We start from the raw sequence: 24227 nt of genomic DNA on the forward strand, positions 1-24227 counted from the left end.
TTCCCCTGGAGAGCCCCCGACCAGGAGCCTGGAAGAGCCCTTTCAGTTCTGACGTGCAGGGTCCTTTGTCTCACGGGCTTGGAAAGCTGGGCTTGGAGGGAGGGTGCTTGACCATCCACAGTCTGGCAAGACCTCATTCCCTGCCTGTCCCCATCTTGGTGTCCTGTTCTCTTCCCTGTGGAATTCCTGAAAGGGTAGCCGGTGCTATTCTTAGCATGACAGGATAGTGAGGAGAGAACATGCTAGTGCATTATTTATGCCTCTGAGTCAACAGGATTACATTCAGAGCTCGAAGAACACCACCCTCCGCGGATGGCCGTCATTGTCACTTCCCATGAACCCGTCACCCATCCCTTCTGGCCCTGACCATTCCTGCTCGGAGCCTCCAGCCCCCAAGCTGGGAAATGGGTCATGAAATAGAAGGGGAAGCAAGGACTAGGACAGAGTTGTTTTGGAGATATCATTTCATTTCTGTGTTCATTCAACACATGTTTATTGAGCACACATTATACTCGATAGGTGTGGGTACACAGGTGAATGAGACAGAATCCCTGCCTTCCAGAAGCTTCCGCTTGAGCCTGTGAGTCCACGGCGCTGTGTCCTCCCAGGAGCACCCGTGCTAGGCTTGATGCTAGGTGCTTGGCACATCTGAGATCTAGTCCGCACAACCACCCTGCAGGGTAGGGATGAGGGGAGCCTTTTACAAGGGGGAAAGCTGGGCGTAGCATTTATAGGACGCGCTCAAGGTAGTGATCTGCTCAGCTGGCATTTGAACTCGGGGTGCTGGGAACAGAAGGACCACTTGGGATCAAATGGTAGCATGTAAGGTACCACTGGGGGAATTGGGGGAGCCCCTGCACTGCCCGGTGAGAGGGACATTATGGCTAGAAGGAACCGACCTGTTTGCAGTTGTCCTGTTCTTGGTGAACCTGGAGTTACTGCAGAAGTCATGTGTGTCTGGAGGCTTCGCAAGTCTGTAGGGGAAGGACAGGCACACTGTGGGCCAGAAGTCAGAGCCACTGGGGATGGGGCGATAAGGCCCTGGTGTGGGACCCTCATGATGCTGAGCTGAGGGAGATCTGCATTCTGGGAGAGTCTGTCCAGGCCCCTTGGTCGCTCTCTGCCTCAGTCGTTTGGTCTAGAAAATAGTGTAACAATCCCTGCTCGGCTTCTGTCTCTGACAGATGTGAAGGGGCTGGTAAAATGAGAAAAGGGTGCACAGCCAAGGGATGGCATATTACGTAAATACATGTATTTTCTTAAGTGTATTTTTTGTTAACATTATGGGGTCTCCCTATGTATCAAACTATGTTCCAGCCATTGCCTCATATGTCAATTCACTTATAAACACATTAATAAAAGCATGCGCTCTAAAGCCCAGTGGGTCCCCAACTTGGCAGTGTTTCAGAACCCCTCAGGGGGACTGTTAAGGTGGACAATCTGTGGTCCACGGCTGGGGTGGATCCCAGGAATGTGCCTTTGGGACATACTTCCTGAGGGATCCTTGAGCACCTGTAGGTTTCTGCTCTGGGCCAGAGAGGGGATGGCCTCTCCGCTCATCAGCTGCTCTGTATACCCGCACTCCCCAACCCCGCAACCTGAAGGGACAAAGCCAGGGACGAGGATGGTGACATGTGGTGATGCTGGTGGCAGCTGGTAACATTTACAGTGCCCTGCAAGGCATTTTACATGGCTTTTCTGTTTAATTGCAGCATGGGTAGAAAAGGGGACACTCTCGGCAAGGACAAAACCCGCTGGCACATTTGAGCATCGGGGGTAGATTTTTACATATCGCTGGAAAGTGGAGACCAGGACCGAAGGGCAGAGAGGCTGGAGAGGAGAATTTGAAGTCACGCCCGCAGTGCACTTAACCTTCTACAGTAGCGTGTGTCCTCAGGGCAAGGGCCGTGTGGCAGCTCAGCTCCGCGCCGGTGGACTGGGCAAGCTGGAGGGAGAGGGCTGCATGGGCCCTCCGCCTGCGGCAGGTGGATCTGGGCCAGTCGGCCACCTGGGGAGCCGTGTGTCTGGCTGGCACACGTGCAGGTGCTCAGTGCATACACACTCGCGTGTAGGTTCTGCCCCCTCTGAGGGGGTGCCGGCAGGCCTCCGTGTACTGCAGGCGTGAAGCAGGCAGCGCCTGTGCGTGTTGGCGTGAGCGCAGAGGCGGAGGTGCTGCTGCAGGCCAGGCTGTCGCCAGCACTGAGAAGCTACCGAGAACGCGTGTTGCAGGATGTGTGCGTGCATGCATGTGTGTGTGCACGTGCACAAATGGCTACCATGCAGGGGGTCCCTCAGATCCTGATGGGCCATTAGAGAACTTGGTTTCTTTTCTTTTCTTTTTTTTTTTAATTTTATTTATTTATTTGACAGAGAGAGAGATCACAAGTAGACAGAGAGGCAGGCAGAGAGAGAGGGGGAAGCAGGCTCCCCGCTGAGCAGAGAGCCCGATGCGGGGCTCGATCCCAGAACCTCGAGATCATGACCCGGGCTGAAGGCAGAGGCTGAACCCACTGAGCCACCCAGGCGCCCCGAGAACTTGGTTTCTTCATGCGTGCCCCACATCCACCTTATAGGCCCCATCCTCAGACATGCCAGGTGCGAGCCTGACTCAGGACCTTAACACCCCCTGTTCCCTCCACCTGATCTCTCTTTTCCTAGACAAGTGCAGGTCTCACTCCCTTACCCGCTTCACTTCTTCACACAGGTGTGACTTCTCAGGGTCTTCGGTTACTGTATTTCTCTTTGCAGACCCTCCCCCTCCCCCATGCAGTCAGTATATGTCTCTGCTTTATCTCTTTCTGTAACATTTGTGTTCTGACCTACTGGTGTCGTTAACTCATGTAGGTGTCATCTTGCTCCCCTACCAGAACGCAAGCAGGGATCTTTGTCCATCACTCTTCATGGCTGTGAACAGTGCCATGCCCTTGGCTGGGTACAGTAAATATCGGGGGAGGGAATGAGTCCATCACCACCTCTACTTCCTTCTTTCCTTTAAAGTGTCTAACTTTCATTACTGAAATACCTGCTTTTCCCCAAGCAGGAATACGCCCTTCACAGTTTTGACATGTTCGTTTTACTCCTCTGTCACTACCCACGTGAAACCTACCTACCTAGTATGATTTCAGGTCTCGGGGTCCCACTTAGATCCTTTGGCTTCCGCTAGAGGCATGGGACACCATACTCTAGGAATCATTGTTCCAGTCTGATCCTCTCTTTGGACACATGGACAAACTGATGCCCAAAGACGGTCAGGAAATAGTCCAGTGTCTCACCCAAACTGTGACAGGACAGATCCTGGGGCCAAATCTCTTGGCCTCTAGTCTTCTGTTCTTTTGCAGTTTGAGGGACAAGGGGCAGGCAAGGGCTGGGTGGTCCAGCCTGTCCTCTGGCAGCAGACTCCTCCTGCTGGAGGCGAGCCAGACAGGCCTGGTCACCGGGGGATGGCATGAGCGCATGGAAGGGTCGGCAGCCTCCCGCATGCCCTGGGCCACAGTGCCCTCCAGGCTGTAGGGCAGTGCACTGGGAGGTGGGAGCCAGCCATGGCTGCGCCTTCCCTCCTAGGACTCTTGGAGCTGGGGCACTCCCAAAGGGCCTGGGCACTCACATCTAGCAAGGGGCATACCTGAGATTCAAACCTGGTTCTCTCTGCTACAGCATGTTGGCTAGAGATGGATGCTGGGGTGCCTTTGCCGAGTGGATGCTGGGGGAGGAAGGGATCTGAGAGTGCGGGGCAGTTGGGCTGTGCCTGACTGTGAGCAGAAGAGCAAGACCAGACCCAGAGAGGGCCGGAGAAGGGAGGAAGAGAGACAGGGCCTGGGCCTTGCAGAGTTATGCAGAGGGGGCTTTGTGCAAACAGCTGAGTTCAGTCCCCCTCAGGCGAGTACAGAATTGCATACCACAGGAAGCATTTCTGCATCTCATTTACGCAGCAGCAACTCTGCAAAGCAGATATTATGATCTCTGTTTCACTGATAGGGAGTCGAGACCCAAAGAGGTGAGGCGATCTACGGAAGGCAGCCTGCGAAGGCAGCCTGCGAGTGGTGGTACAGGACGCCTGCTTGAACAGGGCGTAGGAGGAGAACAGGCCGCGCCTCACGCTGGGCTTGGTCAAGGAAGGCTTTCTGGAAAGGGCAGGCAGGCTGAACGGACATGGGAGTGAGAGGCGGGAGTGGAGACCGCATACCACGAACCAGCCAGATAACCTTGGCAAAGCCCAAAAACCTTTCTGAGCCTGTTTTCTCATCTGTCAAATGGGTATAACGGTACCCCCAGGCCATAGCTTGCAAAGAGAAAATGAAACAACATAATAAACTAATGTTATTACTTAAACCGAATGCCTGGAACTTAAGAAGTTCCCAGCAAACAGCAGCTTGAGTGATAAAAGTCAAGTGTGTCCCACCCCAACAAGTTTGCCCTCCGCAGTCACCTGCCCTGACCAAGGGATTCCCAGAGCCTTCCTGGGCAGATGTGAGCAAGCTTGAGACCTCAGAGATTTGGCATGGCCTAGGCAGCCTCCAGGGGCCCGGGGGCCCGGCAGCCTCCAGGGGACAGGCACCGGGTCCACTGTGGCCGGGGGCTCCTCGGGGCGCTCAGGCTCCCTGCACTCTTTACCCTGCTGCCAGGACTCCTCTAAGCCCGGGCCAGGCCATCATTATCATTCCTCCTGCGTTCTTTCTCCCGGGCTATTTATTTTTCTGTGAGGAAGGAATGTGGGGAATTTACCACAGGGTGCTGGCCTTCACTTTCACTGCAGCAGCCTCTTCTGTAAGAGGGAAGTGGCCCAGACAGATGGCTGAGGAGGCCAAGGTGGACACAGAGGAGGGTCAGGCTGAATCCACGGCCTGGACGGTGGGCAGTTGTGTAACCCACGTGGAGGCCCAGGTACCACGGTGCCGCTGGTCCCCTGGGGGAATGTGCCATGTAATATACACAGCTCCAGTGGAACTCCCCCTGGAACACCCCATTCACTCTCAGACTCTGGGCAAGCCCAACGCTGGGCTGTGTTCCTCTCAAAGGTGCCTTCCTCTCCAGCTGGTCTTGATTTGGGGTAGGGGTGGTGGAGGGGAGTGGGGTGGGGATTGCCTTGAGCCTTCCAGCTTCCACTGGGCTGGCACTGTTGCTTGGAATGCCTCCACAGCACCATCTTTCAAGACCTAGAGCATTTATATATATATATATATATAGGTCTATATATTTATATATATATATATATATACCTCTATATATTTATATATATATATATACACCTCTATATATTTATATATATATATACCTCCTCCTCCAGGAAGCCTTCTGGGATTCCTTCATCCTAATTAATTCTCTCCGTGCTTAATGGAATATTCTGCCTCTTAGGTCAAACCCTGTGATTTGAGTTTTCGTCTCCCTCTTCGCCCATAGACATGTTGCTCCCTCCCTCCTTCCTTCTCCCCACTTCTTCCAAGAAGTAACCTCTAGAGCTCTGATCTAGAATCTAGATGAATCTGAGATCTAGAGGTTTCTAGAAATTGGCTCCCAGAACGAATGGTGGGGCAAACTGTGAAGGTGGATTTGGATTTGGGGAGGGCTCATCTTCAGTCATTAATTTCCTCCACACACTGAATGAGTGCCAGCCTCTGTTGAGTGTGGGGGCATTGAGAGAGGATGAAGACCTACTCTGGCCCCAGGATGCTACAGGCCAAGAGAAAGGGCTGCATCTTTGCGGAGGGCACAGTGTGCCAGGCCCTGGGCTGGGTGCTGGAGACCCAGGGATGGACTAGGCCCACCACACCCCTGGCAGAGGCAGTTTCGGGGAAGCCATCTCTCCCCAAGCTGGCTCACCGCCTTTTGTCTCCTGGATGAAACATTCTGTCTGGAAGGGCAGGGTGTGGCAGTCCCTTCCGTATTCAGGAGGCTCCCAGGGCTGGGGTTATGGAGGCTGTGCCTGGCTTACCTGGGCTCGAGTAGGAACTGGGGGCCCGAGTCTGAGCTTGGATCTCTGTGAACCAGTCCTTTCCAGTTTGCTGTGCACCTGGGGAAAAGCCTGCCTCTCTCTGGGTCACCATGTTCAAGTCCCTGAAAATCTAATTGTAGATTGGTGTTTAGGCCAGTAGAGCAGATAGGAGAGGCGTGGTGGCTCCTGGTCCTTGGCAGAAAAGGACCCTACAGCAGAGGCCCAGCAATGAGCAGTGCTTGTGGCCTAAAGGGATTGCTGCCAGCTAAGGCCCATGCCTACCTGACAGCCTTCTTCTTACTTTCCCCCCAGCCCACCCATTCTGCCTGCCTGATCCCAACCCACTTCCAGATAGAGATGCCAGGAGTTAGGCTAGGCCTGCTTCCCCTCAGGTCTTGGCTCCTAAACTTTCTCAGCCTGCTCTGAGGCCCTGGGGACTGCTTGAGCTGGGGGTGGAGCACTGATCTCAGGAGTCTGGATGGATCCATGAGGGCTTCCTGGAAGAAGCAGTAGTTGGGCTGAGCCTGGAACGGGGGATGGGGAAAATGAGCTCTTCAGAACGAGGGGGCCCAGGCTTGATTGGCACCAGACTCCCAGCTCCAACTCTGCTCTGCCTGCCCCTTGCTGGCTGTGGGACCCGGGGTGAGCTCTCTAATTCTGTGGGTCTCTTTTTCCACAACACAGGTCAGGGAGCCTCCCCTATGAGTTGGTGTAAGGTTTCATTGAGAAAATACAGACTCACCCCTTTGCTTAGCAGCGGCTGGTGCTCCTCACATGATGGCTATTGTTGTCTTCATTGACTTTATTGTTATTCTGCGAGCACATGTGGAAGGTGCGGGGGACAGGGGAGAATACAGAAGGGAAGGCTTTGGGGCCCCTGCTCAGGTGCAGACCACACAGGGGAGGCGGGAACTGCCAGGGGGCACATGGGAGCCCTTGGGTTTTCTGTGGCCGCTGGGAGGGCACAGAGAACAGGTTAGTAAGCCCTCAGGCAGGCTCTGGTGGCAGGGGCCCTGAATGCTGTGATGAGGACTTGCTGTTTGATCTTCCACATCCTGGGGAGGCAGGAGAGAGAAATGAGCGAAGCCAGGCAGAGGAAGATGAATCTGGCATCACGGGGCGGGTAGATTGGCGGAGGAGAAACTGGGGGGGCGGAGAGGCCATTTAAAAAGCTCTTGCAAAATCGGTTTTCCTGATAAAGAGCTGGGCTGAGTCATCTGTGGAGGAGAGAAGTCACATCCAGCTCCCGCACTGCCTTCGAAGTGGGATTTTCCTCTCTTTGTCAGCGGGGCAATTGGCTGCCTTTCCCGGAGGCTTTGAGAACCGAGGCCGGCTCAGCATCCAGGGGGAAGCTGGGCTGCAGGGAGGACCCAGCTGGAGTGAGTAAGAGGAGCACACGGCAGTGCCTTTGTGGTTTGGGGTGTGTGACTTAGGGCCTCTGGCCTCCCTCTCTGGTCTCAGCTCCCCTCTGGGCATCAAGAAAAGAGGTATGGATGACTTCTGCCAGCCTGTTAGTGGCAAGGCTGGAGCTAGGTCTGGGGCTCCCTGTTTCTGTTCTTATGCATCTCCCATGTCCTGGCAGTCCTCCTCACCTTAGTATGAATTACTCTCCTGAGAGGATGGCTGGCAGCCTGCCAAGATTCAGTCAGGTTGCACTCCCTGGGACTTTGGCATGGTTGGAGCACTCCCTAGGGAACAGAGACTGTGTCATTTCCTCCTGCGGCCGGGAGAAGATGGGGTAGGGGCTTGCAAGGCGGCCAGGCCATTACTCAGGCCCAGTTCATCTTCCTGCCCCTAGCCGAGCCAGAGGTTGTATAGCAGCCAGCCATTGGTTCCTTCCTGACCCCGGCAGGGGGGCGGTTTACCCAGCCTGCTCACCTGTCCCATTGCCAAGACTCCCAGGCGACCACAATGGGCTGCCTCCAGCCATTCTCTATTCCCTCCTCTGGCTCCCTGTTCCACTCCACCCTCTGTGGGGCCTGGGTACTCCCATTGACCGTAGCCGTGTGAAGAAGCATTTCCTTGAATTCTCTCCCTGTCCTGACCTTCTGCTCTGGCCTCCCTTCCCCTGCCCCACCTCCTTCCTTCAGATCCTCCGTCCAGACAGGCCTGATGGTCAGCAGACCAGGCAACTGCCTACAGGGGTGATCAGGCTTGGAGAAAGGGCTTATCTCTGCCTAAGCACAACTGGAACTCAGGTCTCCTGACTCCCGATACTATGCTCTCTCCACTCTACTGGTCTCTCATTTCCTAGCAGTCATTTCTACCTTAGTAAGAATGAGTTCTATCAGCTCTTCTCCTGCGAGAAAAAAGGGGGAGAGCATGGCTTGTTCTAGGCAGCTGAGAGGGGAGAGGGCACTGCTGGGGACACGGACCGTGAGGTGGAGAAACAGGCCGTCCTGCAGAGCCTTGTCCAAGCGCTCTGGAGCCTCTCTTGGTGTCCTTCCCTCCAGAGTCTGGGTCTAGAGGGCAGAATGGTTAAGGGATGAGACTCAGCAACCAGACTTAGGATTTTGAAACTCAGCTCAGCTACTTGCAAGTTGTATGGACTTGGATAGGTCTTTCTGAGCTGCAGGTTCATCTGCCAACTCGGGAGAATGAGAGGGCCGGCCTCTCAGAGTTTGGCAAGAATTGAGAAGGAGGATGGGTGTAAGGTATGCAGCGTGGCCCCTGGGCAGTGGCGGGGGCTGCGTGACTGCCATTGTGGTCCTCATTCTGACAGCTGTCCTTGGGGCTTCTTGTCTCCCTTACACTTAGGGAGTTACCCTTGTGGGACCCAGGTGCCCTGACCCTGGGCATCTCTTCCTTGTGTCTGCCTTCACCCCTTCCTCTCCCGAAGGCCTGTCTTCAGAACTCCTGATCCACTGTCCAGAATGGGTCTTTCAAGGGCCAGAACCCCATCCTGAGAAGAGGGGGGGCATCGTGGCTGACACAGGCACAGGCTGCAGCTGTGCAAATGGGGGGATCAGTTGAGGTACCTGTCCCCCCCCATGGTCCTTGGTCACCTCCTGCTTCTCCAGCTTCGGGGAGCCCCATCTAGGTCCTGGCTGGCTGGGGCACGGCCAGGGGCACCAGTTCCTGCTCTGGGGGACTCAGGGGCTCCCTCCCCTGGTGCCCTGAAGTGCCGGACTCTGGGGTGCCTGTGGCTGGCCCAGCCCCCCCTTCTCTCAGCTTTGTTTGTGCAGGGTGGCAGAAATCCGCTGGATGGCTGGCAGAGTCTTGCCCAAGCCTCCTGCCGGATTCCTTTTCCGTGGAGTCACCGCAGGCTGGGGGTAGGGGCCCGGGAGCTCTCTCGGGGGCAGGGCTCTCTCACCCCTTGGCCTTTCCTGCTACCCTCCTCTTGTCCCAGAACAGCAGCAGGGGGACTGGGCGGAGTTCCAAGCCCAGCTGGGGGTCAGCAGACAGGGTCCTGGCCTGAGGCCTACTCTGCCACCCCTTTCCCTCTCTCAGCCTCCCAGGCCTGCTTAGCCCCCAAGGGCCCTTCACGCTCTGACATTTTGAGCATTTTCGAAACCCATGGCCTTTAGAACAAGTCTGGGGACAGGATGGAAGCAGAGAAGCAAGGAGAAAAACAGGCAAGTGCAGGGACATTGGGAGGTCTGGATTATTCAAATCCTGAAGCACTTTCTATGAGCCTCAGGCTGTGGGAACGAGTTAGCCAGAAGGCTTGGTGCTCTCCAGAGTTACACAGAGCCCAGGGGAGTCACACAGAGCCTGGGTGAGCCAGCTCTGCTACTTTCTGGCTCTGTGACCTCAGGCAACTCACTTTAACTCTCTAAGCCTTGGTTTTCTTTCTCATTACTACAAAGTGGATAATAATAGTTCATGCTTCATAGGATTGTTGTGTGAATTAAATAAGATAATATGTATAATCAATGTTAGCAGTTGTGTCATAGGAAACACTAGTGGGAGACGGCGGATGTGTATCCTGACCATGCCCCATGGGGAGGGGCATTGTGTCTATGAGTCTCTCAGGTTGGAAAGAAAATGCTTTTCATCCATGTGGCAGCAGAGGTTGGGAGTTCTCATGAAGAGTGACTTTACAGCAGAGGAGTACGCATTAGTAGAAGGCCGCTCTTTAGGGTAGTGAGCTCCCCGTCAGTGGAGTGTGTAAACACAGGCTTGTAACTCAGGGGTGTGGTCTTAGGGACACAGGAATTATGAGGGTAGTTGGACCCAGTGGTGGCCATCCCCAAGACCCTGAGGCTCCGTGGTTTGGGGCAGTAATCCCTGCCTCTCCATAACGCTGAAATCCCTGCAGGTGTGACCTTAAGAGAGTCACATCCCCTCTCAGGATCCTGATCTTAGGGATGAACCTCCTTTGCCAGAAAAATTTCTGATCCCCTCCAGGGAGTAGAGTATGGTCACCACGGAGCAGCTTCTCCTCTCCGGGGGTAGCATGCACCCTCTGCCCTGTCCCCCCGGGCTTGATGCAATGAGTACTGCTGGCATTCATGAACTCATTGCAGCCTTGCAAGACTAACGTCAGAGCTTTTTATCACTGCTCCTCAGTTAAGGAAACTGGCTCTGACAGGTGTGGGGACTTGCCAAGGTCGCACAAGTAGCAAACGGCGGAGCCCGGATTCGGGCTAGGAGTCCTGGTTTCTCGGCAGAGCAGAGGAGGTGAACACTGCTTGAGCCCAGCAACCGCTCAGGGGCCTCCTGTGTGGCCTGTGTGCCCCCACTCAAGACCCCACCCCCAGGCGGCAACCTGGCCAAACCCGCAAATCCTTCATCTTTTAGAGATGACGCAACCTAGGCAGGAGAGGAGTCCTACCAGGAGGGAGCAGGTGTCGGGTGCACAGGGTAGGCTTTTCTGGACAGGTGGGCACAGGTATGTGTGGGTGGGGAGCCAGATCTTGATGAGAGGAGGGGAGAAGGAGGTGGGGACCAGAGAGCCTCTCCTCTGTGTGGGCCTCCCTGTAGACTCTAGTGTGACACTCTGTGCCTCAGTTTTCTCATCTATGTAACGGGGGTGGTGGTCAAATAGTTCCTCTGTAAGGGCCCTTCCAGCTCTGGGAGCCCATGAATTCTGAGACTCGCTGGCAGGATGCCTAGAAAGACTGTCCCTGGAGACCCATTCAGCATTTCATGGCCAGTGCTAATGAGGGCATGGCAGGAGGGAGGGCAGGGTCAGATTCCTCAAGAACTAATTAGCTTCCCACAGTAAGGAGGCGTAGGGGGAGGATGACAGAGGGAGGAATTTTCCCAGCCACTGACGGAGCTGTTGACCATGGCCACAGGCTATCTCGTCCATCTGCCCACTGGTCCTTTTGTTCATTCATTGTTCCATAAGCATAAATTGAGCACCAACGGTGTGCCAGCTGGGCACTGGGGATGTAAAGAGAAGTGGTTGCCTGCAGTGAACTTACGGATTAACAGGGGTCTGACCCCAGCCTGATAGCCTGATCACTGACCTCAGGCCCCAGACTCCACAGCCCTAGACTGAGCCCGTCCCCAACCACTGACTCTGCCTGCTGTATATCCCAAAGGGACCTATTGGGACAAATGGGCAACTCGAGCATGGGTTGTGAACCCAGAAAGAACTGGTTTTGAGCCCAGCCTTGCCGCTCTTTGCCATGTGACCGTGGGTGAGTTACTTACAAAGCATCGGGACCTCATTTTCTGCTTCTGTAAAATAAGGGCAGGTAACATTTGTCTTCCAGTGTTCTTGCATGGACAAAATCAAGTAATGCAGTGTTCTAGTATAGTTGCTGCTGAAGTTAGCTGAATACCCTACTCTCATGATATTAAAATACGAGAATTTTAAAACAACTATTTAAATAAAAGAAGAAACTCTATAAGAAGGAATTGGTCGCAGTTGTTACTGATTTGTGGTGGGGGTGCTCGGGGTGGAGGGACATTTTTTCTGTAGACTTTTTGGTTTTTTAAATTTTTGAATTTTTAGACCATGTGAATGCATTCCCTGCTCTAAAAAGGGAATGTGTTACTGTTAGTGTTAGCAAATGAGTATACTATGAGTTTGAAAGTGAAAAGGACCCTAAGACAGGCACATAGAAAATGTCCTGGGGGTTCATTCATGCATTTGGTAATGCCTACTAAGGGCCCCCTTTATGCCAGGCAGTATTCTAAGGGCAGGGGACAGAATGATGACCAAGTCAAACAAGGTCATTGCCCTGTTAGAGCTTATATTCTAGGTAAGGTGTCTGATGATAAACAAGGAAACGGTGATTCCAAATGATGGTGAATGCCTTGAAGAAAATAAAGAGATGGGATAGGAGGGGAGAGGACTGATTATAGAGCAAGACTCCTCCAGAGAGGGAACATTCAAGCAAATCCTGTGTGGCAAGAAGGAACCAACATGGAATGCCACCTGGGAAAAGATCATTCCAAGCAGAGAAAAGAGCAAGTGCAAAGGTCCTGGGGCAGGAACAAACTTGACATTTTCAAGGAATTGAAAGAATGCCAGCAGGGCAGAGCCTAGTGAGTGAAGGGTGGTAGGGGATGAGTCAGGGATGGAGTGGGCCTCTACTGCGAGGGTGATATGTTCTTGCTGAGTCTGATAAAGTGCAGTATCAACAGCCTTCAGTGGGAAGCCAAATGAGGGGCCGGGTCATGCCGAAGGGGTAATCAGGGGAGGTTTTACACAGGTGTTAGCATTTGAGTTGGGCCATGATTATTGGGGCAGGGATCTTCATGAGGAGAGGGGATTCCAGAAAACAGTGAGTAAAGATCAGATTCCAGAGGAAAAGATCATCAGTAGGAGGGACACGGTGGCCATCTGTCTGTCTCTGTACCCAGTGGCTCGCATTCCCATTTGCTAACTGGATCTCTGTCTCTCTCTGCAGCATTGGGCCTGAGCACTAGCCTCACTGAGAGAGATCTGAAAGAGGCCAAGGCCCGCAGCCAGCAGATCGCAGCCCAGCTCACCACCCCTCCCAGCTCCAACTCCCGCGGCGTCCAGCTCTTCAACAGGCGCCGGCAGAGGGTAAACGAGTTCACCTTGGAGAACCACAGCCGGAGGGGACAGAAGCCCAGCCAGGAGTCCCTCCAAGCGCCCCCTGCCAGTCCCACAGGCTATGCCTCAGGGCTCAGCTTGAGTCCCACCTCACTGCCTGAACCAGGCCCTCCAAGGCACGCCAGCAGCCAGAGCCCCGACCTAGGGGTCCCTGCTCATAGCATGGAGGGATGCTCGGAGAAGGCCAACTTGCTGCGGCACCTGGAGAAGGTGGCCAGCGAGGAGGAGGAGGTACCGCTGGTGGTTTATTTGAAGGAGAATGCCGCCCTGCTGACGGCCAATGGGCTGCACCTGTCCCAGAACCGAGAAGCCCAGCAGAGCCCAGCAAGCCCGCCGACGGCTGAGGTCCATAGCCCGGCTGCAGACGTCAACCAGAACCTTTCCTCACTCAGTGGCACCCTCATCACACCGACCTCGAACAGCAACCACAGCCTGCCAGCTGCAGACATCAACCAGAACCCGCCGGGGCCCGTCACCCCACAGAGCCCGCCACTCTCAAGCAGCCCACAGCCCTCGGAGGCTCAGCTCCCTCCCAACGGCACAGTGTCTGATTCCAAACCCGGCACCCTGTGTTCCGGTGGGCAGCCGCCAGAGCCGGCTGTGGAGGTGAGACCCAGCACGCTCCTAATTGATAAGGTGTCAGTGCCACCTACCACCACCAACACCTTCTCCAGAGAAACAACTCCCCTCTCCAGCTCTGGGACCCCGGCCCCAGATTTCATGTCCAGCTCCCTGCTCATCGATTTACGGCCCAGCGCCCCAGCAGTGTCAGCAGAACAAGAGACGTCTGTGTGGGCAGCCACGGCCACTCCCGCCAAGCTCTACAGCGAGGTCCACTTCACGCTGGCCAAGCCCCCATCAGTGGTCAACAGGACCGCCAGACCCTTCGGGATCCAGGGGTCAGGAAGCACCAGCCAGATAGAGCGGAGCCCCATGGTAGAGAGACGACATCTCGGAGAGAAGGCCCTGACTCCCCAGTCCCCCAGCATGGCAGACAGGAGCCCTCGGCCACAGAGACACATGATGTCCCATAGCCCCATGGTGGAAAGGAGGTCTGTGGCACAACGAAGCCCAGCCTTGGAGAGACGCCCTTTGGGGAACTTCACTCCACCCCCAACCTATGCTGAGACCTTGTCCACGGCTCCCCCGGCTTCCCGGGTTAGGTCTCCCCCCTCCTACTCTGCCCTTTACCCCATCTCTGACCCCAAGCCTTCTCCTCTGAAGGGCCAGGCCGTTCCTGCCAGCAAGACGGGCATATTGGAGGAGTCGATGGCCCGCAGGGGCAGCCGGAAATCCATGTTCACCTTCGTGGAGAAGCCCAAGGTGACCCCGAACCCGGACCTCCTGGATCTTGTGCAGACGGCTGATGAGAAGCGGAGGCAGAGGGACCAGGGGGAGGCAGGCGTGGAGGAGGAGCCCTTTGCACTGGGGGCCGAGGCCTCCAACTTTCAACAGGAGTCAGTGCCCCGGGACAGAGCCAGCCCTGCGGCGGCCGAGGAGGTCCTCCCGGAATGGGCCTCGTGCCTCAAGTCCCCGCGAATCCAGGCCAAGCCGAAGCCCAAACCCAACCAGAACCTGTCCGAGGCTTCCGGGAAGGGGGCTGAGCTCTACGCCCGCCGCCAATCCCGGATGGAGAAGTACGTCATCGAGTCCTCGGGCCACACCGAACTGGCCCGCTGCCCTTCGCCCACCATGTCCCTGCCTTCATCCTGGAAATATTCCACCAATGCTCCTGGCGGCTTCCGAGTGGCATCCCGGAGCCCAGCTCGGACCCCACCCGCCTCCCTCTACCACGGGTACCTGCCCGAGAATGGGGTCCTACGCCCCGAGCCCACTAAGCAGCCAGCCTACCAGCTGCGGCCCTCGCTCTTCGTCCTCTCGCCCATCAAGGAGCCTGTCAAAGCCTCGCCGAGAGCCGCCTCTCCCGCCAAGCCAAGCTCCCTAGACCTGGTGCCCAGCCTCCCGAAGGGGGCCCTCCCGGCGTCCCCAGCCCTGCCTCGGGCCTCCCGCTCCTCACCGGGCCTCTACAGCTCCCCCGGCCAGGACGGCCTCCAGCCCACAGCCGTGAGCCCGACCTACAGCAGTGATATCTCCCCCGTGTCGCCCTCCAGGGCGTGGTCTCCCCGCGCCAAGCAGGCCCCCAGGCCCTCCTTCTCCACCCGGAATGCTGGGATCGAGGCTCAGGTGTGGAAGCCTTCCTTCTGCTTCAAGTAGAGGACCCCACAGGGATCCCACTGCCTGGCAGGACCCCCTCTCTGAGGGCTGGATGGAGAGCAGATGTGGCTGAAAGTGGCACTGAGCTGAGGGTCAAGAGTATGGGGCCTCGGGGCTCAAAGGTCGATGCTGCCACCAGCTAGCTTTGTGACTCTGGGCAAGTTGCCTCTGCTCTCTGGGCTGCAGCTGCCGCAAGGGTCATTAGACTCCATGTCTGAGGGACCCGCCGTCCCATACTGGGTCGGGGGGAGGGCAACGAAGAGGGAGCTCCCCTGGCAGGCCGCAGTGAGGCTGGGGGCTCCCGCAGGCCTTTGTGAGCTGTGGGGATGCCAGCGTCTTGCTGGGGAATGGCCTAGAAGGGGACCCTCCCGTGGGCTTCTGGAACAAACAGTCAGCCAGTGCCTCCGTGCAGCCAGCCAGCCACGGGTCCGCCTCCTCAGCTGCCCCAGCTCCTGGCATCCTTCTGCCTGTCGCTGGCTTCTTACCTGCACTGGCCTGTCTCCTCCACCTCTGCCTTCTGGATGCCGTTTCCTCTCCGCTGCTTCAGAGAGCTCTGTCCCGGCCGCCACGTTTTCTCCTCTCGTGGGTTCTTCTGCTGGATGAGGACTTAGCCTGCCACTGCTGTCTGATGCTTTCCGTCCCGACCCTCTGCTCCCCTGCTTCCCTGTCCTCTCCAGACACCTGGCTCCGCGCTGGGGATGAGACCTTGGTCCCGGTGCCACCTGGCTGGCCCTCTGTGTGCTGGGGTGTACGAGGTCCCAGGGAGTCCCCGAGAGAAGGACGTGCAGGTGTGGGCGTGCAGTGAGAGCGGCCCCTGGCAGCGTACCCATTGGCTAGTCGGGCTTCAACCTCAGCCAAGATCTGCCCCACTAAAAGCAACTATCTCTGCGTAGCGGTGGGTACCACGGAGAGAGGCTGGAGAGGAGGGTCTGGTCCCATCCTAGCCTCCCCTTTGCTGTGTGAGTCTAGCCAAGTCACTTTCCCTTCCTGGGCCTCAGTTTTCTTATTTACCCAGTCAGTGCCCTTCCAGCTGTGACTGTCTGTGAGGATTGAGAGAATAGGCTGGTGCTTTGGGAGAAAGGCCTTGTAAGTGGTAAGACAGTCCCCTGGGGAAAAGACGGGGAGGCAATGGGCTGTTGGCCGTAGAAGGGCTGGAGATGAGAGGTCTGTGAGGGCGTCCTGGGGAGGGTACTGCTGGAGGAAGCCGCTGCAGGAGGCCGGGGAACCAGAAGCCCAGGCTGGGACAGCCTGGAGACAATAGAAGCATAGGAAGCCAGGGCAGGAGCACAGCCTCGTGGTGGGACCGAGGAGGAGACCTTAAGGTTTTGAGGAAAAGGCTGGGATTTAAGAGATCTGGATTCTACCAGATTAATTCCATGTGTATCCTTGAGTCTCGGTTTCCCCATACAGTGAGGATACTGAGTCAGGTAGGGTGAGATCTTCACCACCTCTGACATGTTTGAGGTGGGCCAGCCCTGAAACCAGACTCCGTTTGGGGGGGACGGTGTGAGAATACAGACGAAAGAGTCAGAATTCAGATGGAAGCCTCCCAAGGCTGGGGGCCGAGCACCACCCACTCCCTCTTCCCCGGCCCTATTTCTGGGCTCCCCAGCGGGGCGAAGGGTGGTGGAGGCGGTGCCCGTGCTGGGCTGAGCCTGCAGTTTTCGTGAGCTCTGGGCTCGTCTCCATGGGAACAGGGGGGTGCCTTCCTAGTGAGTTCATTCTGCCCGGAACTGGGGGGCATGCGTGGGGGAGTCATAAGTGAGCTCAGCTTCTTCATACCAGGCCCCTCCCAGGACAGAGTGAAGCCCCTACCCCAGACCCCTGATCCTTTCTACCCCTGAGGGCCAGCAGTGGAAGAGCCCACCCTCCATCCTGCAGCTCCCGCGGCCAGGCTGGCCCAGCTCTTCCCCCAACTTTGTTTTCTCTCCTGTTCTCAATACACTCAACCTCAAATCTGTCTTGCTTCTTTCTTTATTCCGCGCTCCCTGGCTGGTGGTCTGGGCTCTCCCCTCTTCCTCCCTGATTCTGGCCTGGGAAGGGGGGGTTGGACGACTCCGTTCCTGTGTGTGAGTGTGTGGCGTGTCTCCGTGGGCTGTTTGTGACTCTGGTTCTGCTGTGGGTACGGATGTGTGGTGGCTTGGAAGCCAGGGCTGCCCTCTCTCTTCCCTGGGTCAGACGTAGGGAACCATAATCCTGTGGAAATTCTTTTGTTTTCTCCTTCCTCCAGAGTTTGGCCAAAAAGCTTATAGAGCATGGGGGAAAACCCACAGCCCCTTACAGTCCAGGTTTGTTTGAATTCTTTGAAAGTGGAATGTAAATGCCTTTAGCCAGAGCATATACTTTCTGGTTCCCTCAGGCCCCTTCCCCGGTCTCCGTGTTATCTTAATCTGGCAGTTTCCCATATTCATCACCTCCGGGCTCCTGAAAACGGCTTCTGCCCCGGTGGAGAGGAACAAGCTGGCATCAAGAGTCAGAAGAGGGTTGTAGTCCCCACCTGACTCCTTGTGTGACCTTAGACAGCCCCTTCTCAACTCTGGGCCTCAGTTTCCCTTCCCTCCAAGGAAAGGGGCTGCAGAAGGCAATCTGGGAGCTAGTTCCATTTGGTCTTTGATAGTTCCTGTCTGACTGCTCTGCCTAAGCCTTCGCCCCACACACATGTCCTGCCGTGGGGCTGGTGCTGGGTTAAGTGGGCGCTGTTTCTGAGTTTTCACCCATGTGCATTTCCAGGGAGTTCTGGCTTATATAAGACATTGAGGGCTTTGTCAGAAAGTGAACAGTCCTGATTTCTCACAGCTTTTCTGTACTGTGCACCCCACCTCCTGCGCTGCACACACAGAGTCCGTATACCCAGACATGGCAGTTCCGATGAGGTCAGGCTCTGGCCCACCTCCAAATGATGCGGAACTGCTTACCATTGTCCAATAGTCCACCCCAGGCTTGGGAAGTCAGTTCTGTTGCTTCTTCCTTCCACCGGCTGGCCTAGCCATCCCCTCGTGGCCACCGAAGGCAGAGATAACACTTAGAGATTTCAGACAGGTATAACTCTTCCTGCCCCAGCCTGCTCTTTTCCTAGCTGCAGAGCCCTGGTCCTTGTGCCCCCAGACTTGTCAACAGGCTGGGATCAATTACTCTTGGCCGCATTTCCCATAGCTGGGCTGATTGAAAGCTTCCTGGGATGTGTCACAGACAGAGAAGGTCCCAGTGTCTCTGGCTCACACAGACACAGCTTTGATCCTGGGAATGAAAGGGGTGGATCCTATGCTGAGCTTTTTACCTTTTCAAATTGATGATTGGGGTCTTGGTTGTCCCCAGGAGGTCCCTAAGTTTCCCTCCAGCATTACTATCCCATGAAAAATCTCCTATACGAACTGCTGTTTAAGGGACCCCATTCTGAGTCAGGTCATCTAGTAGCTGCTGCATTGTAGGGAGAAAACATAACACTTCGCTACTTCCTTTTGATTGGGAGAAATCAGATTCTGATTGGATGAGAGGCTGACAGGCTTGACAGTGGCTGATTACTGATTGGATGAAAGAATGGATCCATGAATGGTTCTAGATTTTGATTGGGCAGAAGACATTGAAGGGCCTGGCTAGGTCTGGACTCTGAGAAATGACTGCTGGTGAATCTGGATTGGATCGAAGGTTGAGTGGACTGGTTTACTGCTGTAATCTGATTGGATGAAGAGTTGGAAGGTTTAGCAGATACCAGCTGGGCATGATTCCCAAGCCTTCCACTTTCAAACCAGTTCTCCAAACTGCTTTAGCATGGTGTGGCCTTTGAGCAGAAGGTAGTCACACACAGTCACACACACCCATGCACACATCCTCATGGGGCAGAACACACCAGATAGTTATTTACACCTCTGAACTTCATTTTCATTCTTGTAAAATGGGTGTAATGATGCCAGCCACCACATCAGCATGCTGTGAGGATCTAATGGGGGAGAAAGGATGACATGGAAACTTGTAGACTGGAAAGTCCCTAAAGAGGTAGGAAACAGGTGCAGTCGTGTATAGCAGAGTAGTGCTTTATCTCCTCGAAGATGTTCACCAACTCGGCTTCACCGACTCCTCACTCTCTACCCCATGCTGGCAAGAAGTCCAGTCAGGAGAGCGTGCTGCCTAGCGCTGGAGGACCCGACTTCCTTTTGTGTTCCCATCTGTCAGTGGGAACTTCCTCTCTGCTCAAGGCCTACAAGGAAAAATTAGGAGGTGACCATGGCAACATGGCAAGGGCGTTGGGGCAAAGAGGGCCTTTCCCTAAGTCCTTAGTAATAATGGTCAATATTTTCACTTTAAATTCTTATTTAAAGATTTCATTTATGTATTTAAGAGAAAGAGAGCACAAGCAGGGGGAGTGGCAGAGGGGCAAGGAGAAGTAGGTTCCCTGCTGAGCAGGGAGACCCGAGGGATGGGGTGGGGGCTGGATCCCAGGACCCCGGGATCATGACCTGAGCGGAAGACAGATGCTTAACGGAGGGAGCCACCAAGGTGCCCCTCGTTTAAAAATTTTAGAATAGATAATACATCCATAGCTTTCAAAAGCCTAAACTAATATAAAAGGTAATACATGAAACCTTTATTCCCACTCCTGTGGCTGCATACCTTGCCCTATTGGCCCCATGTCCTAACAGCGGCCCACTTTGGTTAGTTTCACGTGTAGCCTTCCAATGTTTCTTTAAGGTAACATCTACTGAGAGCACTGACTCTCCTTCAGGGAATCTTTCAAGACATATCATATTCTTCTACATGAATTATGTCATTTAATCCTCACAACAGCCCCCAAAGTGTAGGTGCTGATATTATACCCCTCTTTCACAGAGAAGGAAACTGGAGCCCAGAGGCTTCTGATTGCTTCTGCTGCTGTAACATCCTGCCCGCGTTCATTCAGCAAGCAAAAGGGCCTGTCTCGGAAGTCAGCGTTCTTAACCACGCGTCCCCTGCCTCCGGGTTAAGCGCAGGAGCAGGTGCTGACGGCTGCGGCACCCTGCGTTTTACGGCAGGCACTTCTTTCCTGGCTTGGGTCGCTGCCCTCCCGACTCTACAGTAACAAAGTAGACGCAGTCGCTCCCGAATCTCGGGTCTAGAGGAGCCCAGCACTAACGCCTGCCCCGCCCTCTGCTCTCTCCCCAGGACCGCCGGGAGAGCCTGCCCACCTCCCCGCCCTGGACGCCGGGCGCCTCCCGGCCCCCCAGCAGCCTGGACGGCTGGGTGAGCCCGGGGCCGTGGGAACCGGGCCGGGGGAGCAGCATGAGCAGCCCCCCGCCGCTCCCGCCGCCGCCGCCCATGTCGCCCTCGTGGAGCGAGCGCTCGGTATCCCCGCTGCGACCCGAGGCAGAGGCGCGGCCACCCAGCCGCCAGCTGCAGGCCCTCCTGGCGCGAAACATCATCAACGCGGCCCGGCGCAAGAGCGCCTCCCCGCGGCCGGCGGGCGCCGAGAGCCTGCGGCCCTTCTCGCCGCCCGGGGCGCAGGCGCAGCCACCTCGGCCGCCGCCGCCGCCACCGCCGCGCCTGCGTTCGCCGCAGCCCGCCCGGCCGGGCCCGCCCGCCGCCGCTGCCCCAGGGGCCACGTTCTCCCCGATCCCGCGGAGCCCGCTGCCCGCCGGGCCCTCGCCCTGCGCCAGCCCCCGGAGCCCGCTGCCCGCGACGCCCCGGCCCTTCCCCTACCGCCGCTCGCCCACGGACTCGGACGTGTCCCTCGACTCCGAGGACTCCGGGGCTAAGTCGCCCGGCATCCTCGGCTACAACATCTGTCCCCGCGGGTGGAACGGCAGCTTGAGGCTCAAGCGTGGCAGCCTCCCCACCGAGGCCTCCTGCACCACCTAAAGCCTCCCCTACTCCGGCTCCATCCCCACCCCGGGAGGGCTGGGCCAGAAGAAGAGTTGTGGGGCATGGTAGATTACAGCATCGCGTGCGGGGGGGCGGGTTGGGGGGATGAGTGTGGGGGGAGGATGGAGGGTGAGGTCTGGCCGCTTTGGACGAGGGGTCAGGGGAGGAGTGCTCCGGACTTGGGGCTGGGGTAGTGATCCAAACTTGGGTGTAGCCCCTACTCTGTCATTCAGTGATTGTGTGACCCTGGGTAAGACCCCTCCTCTGTCCGACCCTCAGCTTTCCTATCTGTTTAATGGGACTTTGGCCAAAACCATCTGCACAGGTCTAAATTCCCCCTCCGCTCCCGTCAATACAAATACAGACACGCACACACACCTGCTTCTAAAGAGTCAGGGTGTGGTGAATATGGACCCCTAGACTCACTCCAGTTCAGGGTTCCATACTCCTCCTTCCCTTCCTGGCTCTGCTGTCTGGAGTCTGGCAAATGAGGGGTGCTCACAAGATCTTAAGCCTAAGTTCCCTATCCAGGCCCTGGCTTGACCATCCGCCTGCCTGGCACCAAGTCCCAGACAGGAGCAGCTGTTTTCCACCCCTTCCCAGAGAAGCTCTATTTTTACCATGATGACCTTTAGAGAGGTCTTCCAGGCCAGCTCAAGGTGCCCTGCTGGCCCCTCGGGAGATAAGAGGTGGAAAGACTTCTCTTCCCAGAGCCCTCTCATGCTTTTTCAGCCCCGGCTCAGACTGTTGGGGCCTCTTATGTGCCGCCAGAGGGGGAGAGCAGGAAGGTAATGGCTGACATCCCCGGCCCCAGGACTTGGGCCTCCAGGAATGCTGTAGGTGCCTCCAACCCACCTATCTCTCCTGCACCCTTTCATGGCAGGTTCCAGGCTCAACGCTGAGCTGGGGAGAGAGGAGTTGATAGGGAGCTATCTGCTCTCCTATGACTTTAACCGGTGGCCCTGAGTTTGAGGTTGCCCACTTGGAAAAGGGGAGGCAAGAGTTCCTTCTTATGGGAGGTATTCAAGCAGGAGCCAGGATGCATAGAGGAGATTCTAGTAGGAAATGGATTGGCTCAGATGACCTCTGAGGGCTCTTCCAGTCCTGAAATGCATTGCATGATGTTAGGGAGGAAGGCAGATGGTGGTGGATTGGCTGGGCAGAATTTGGGGGCAGATGGGCATGGGTGGGTGAGTGAGGGATTAGACTAGAGTCTGCCTGTGCTTTTTGTTCCTTAGGAAATACCCCATGCTTAAGTTAGGCTCCAGTATCCAAATCATGCCCCGATGGCTGGACACTGTTCTGCCCCTTCTCTTTCCTGTTACACTCTGGCCTAGCTTGTGCCTTGGGCCCAGTGACCCTGAGGAGCCTGGCTGCAGACTGGTCTGTCCGTTAGACCTGAGTGGTTCTCATTCCAGTCCCCAGGAGGGACATGGGAGGAATGCGGCTAAATTCTATAGTTTCCAGAGTTGGCTGGTGGTGCCCTCTAGAGGTTCAGCTTCAGGGTACTAAGTGCAAAGGAGGGTGGGGGTGGGCCACTGGACTTGGCTGAGGATCAAAGAAATGTGGGAGAAAGGATACCAGGATGTTGCTAATAGTGAGGGACTGAGTGTGATTTGGGTATAGGGGTAGACTTACCCACCCATCAGGTGATGTTAGACCTGGAGCCCCTATGTAAGACTAGGGAAAGCTGGGCTCAGGGTGGGAGAAAGTTGGGTGGTGGTCTTTAGAATTAAGGAGTGATCCCAGAGGGTGCCTAGGGCCTAAGGCTTGGGAACACAGGCCCTGACAGTGGGAAGATAAGAGAGTGTTCCTGCTTGGTTGATGATGAGTGACCACATTGAAGTCCCCATCTGCTTCAGGGTTCCTAGTAGCACGGGAGACTGGGGCTAAGGGCCGTTTTCACAGAAGAGACCCTATCAGGCCACTGGTTAATAGAGGGGCATAGAAAAATCCACTTCTGCCTGCATTTCCCGAAAGAGCCAGCAGGAGGCAGCCCTGGAAAGCTGCAGTTCTGCCTGGCTGTTCTCGCTGTCACCATCTTCCGCCCAACATCCTCCCCTCTAGCCCACTAGAGACTGCCTGTGTTCTGTCTCTTGCCTCCTGTAGAATTCATCTCTGGCCCTCAATAAATGCTTCCTGCATCCTTCTGCCTCCTGTGTCATTTTCAGCTGCGTCTAAAGCCCCTCCTTCTCCCCATGGATAGTCTGAAGGACTCTGCAGGGATGGGAATGTTTGACACAGGGGGAATGGGCACCAGGCCGTAGATGAGGTCCCAGGGTTGAAGTCCTGATCCTGTCTTCTACTAACTGGGTGACCCTGAGCAAGCCCACTGCGTAGCCAGCCTCAGCTTCCCTATCTGTGCAGGGTGAGCTGGGCAAGGTGGTATTGCCCTGGTCCTCCCTACAAGCCACTGTCACTGGAGCAGGCAGGGCCAAGCTGGGTCAGGGCCCAATGCTGTGGGTGAGGTTCCTTCTGGCAGGTTGGGGCTCCATGCAGGAGGAAAGGTCCCTACAAGCGATCCCATCTGAGTCCAGGTAACCACAGTGAGCCTGGGACCCAGACCATCTGGAGTGCTCCTCACCTGATGGGGGTGTCCTTTGTCTCGAGAAGGGGACTGTGACCCCACTCCCGGGTGAGGCCAAGCCTGCCCTGAGAACATCCCTCACCTTCCTCTCTAAAAGCTCAGGCTCAGCAGAGGCGGGGCACAGGAACCGAAGGGGCAGAGCATGGAGCTCCTGGAGTCCTCAGAGCCCCGGGTTCTTCCTAAGGACATGTCAGAAATACAGCCTTGGACAGTCAGTCCTGGCACATGGGGACAGGTGCTGCCTGCCCTGGACTGAGCGCACCCTTGCCAGCCCACGCTTCCCTGCAAGTGACCCAGTCTTTATCTTCAGCCAGAAGCACCCCCTCCCGGAGCACAATACCGCCCTGCCTACTGGCGATTCCCATCCCTGACACCTCAAATCAAGTTCATCCCAAACTGAGCTGAGAAGCCACCGCCACCCTAAGCTGTGCCCCCTCACCTTCCTCAGTCACTCAAGCCAGACTGGCCTTTCCCTCACTCTCCACATCTCATCTCGGAGCAGGACCTGGTGATTCCCCAACTACCCCTCAGGTCCTCCTCCTCCTCCTCTCCATGGCCTCTGTCCCTGTCCCCCGCAGCCTCCCCTTCTCCCACCTGACCACAGTCACATCTTCCTGCCTCCAGGCTGGCCCCCTCCAACTCATTTTTCACCTGGCAGCCCAGAGTTATATTCGGAAAATGCCAGC

At 56.1% G+C, this 24227-nt stretch overlaps 1 protein-coding gene and 1 long non-coding RNA gene across 8 annotated transcripts in view; one reads left to right on the top strand and one right to left on the bottom strand.

Moving 5' to 3' along the window:
- The window catches only part of SYNPO (synaptopodin), a 66675-nt gene extending 43571 nt beyond the window's left edge, over positions 1 to 23104 (top strand). For 3 of the 6 annotated variants that reach the window (XM_047730560.1, XM_047730561.1, XM_047730564.1), the window contains 2 exons: positions 12739 to 15092; positions 20259 to 23104. In XM_047730560.1, the coding sequence (XP_047586516.1) occupies positions 12739 to 15092; positions 20259 to 20951 (3047 nt within the window). In that variant the 3' untranslated portion in view covers positions 20952 to 23104. Of the gene's footprint in view, positions 1 to 7177; positions 7309 to 12738; positions 17083 to 20258 lie in introns of those variants that run through there. The other 3 variants (XM_047730565.1, XR_007127534.1, XM_047730563.1) reach the window with 3 other exon arrangements.
- LOC125100398 (uncharacterized) lies at positions 474 to 20931 on the bottom strand. Of its 2 annotated transcripts, XR_007127535.1 has the most exons (7): positions 20793 to 20931; positions 15608 to 19317; positions 8305 to 8391; positions 7522 to 7617; positions 6672 to 6984; positions 900 to 974; positions 474 to 673 (listed from the first exon to the last, which is right to left on the bottom strand). It is a non-coding gene; the product is annotated as an uncharacterized LOC125100398 (long non-coding RNA). The 2 variants fall into 2 exon arrangements; XR_007127536.1 differs by lacking the exon at positions 8305 to 8391 and having other exon boundaries at positions 475 to 673.
- Positions 23105 to 24227: the final 1123 nt, after the last annotated feature.

The sequence above is a fragment of the Lutra lutra genome, chromosome 5 (genome assembly GCF_902655055.1).
Source record: "Lutra lutra chromosome 5, mLutLut1.2, whole genome shotgun sequence".
Classification (NCBI taxonomy): domain Eukaryota; kingdom Metazoa; phylum Chordata; class Mammalia; order Carnivora; family Mustelidae; genus Lutra; species Lutra lutra.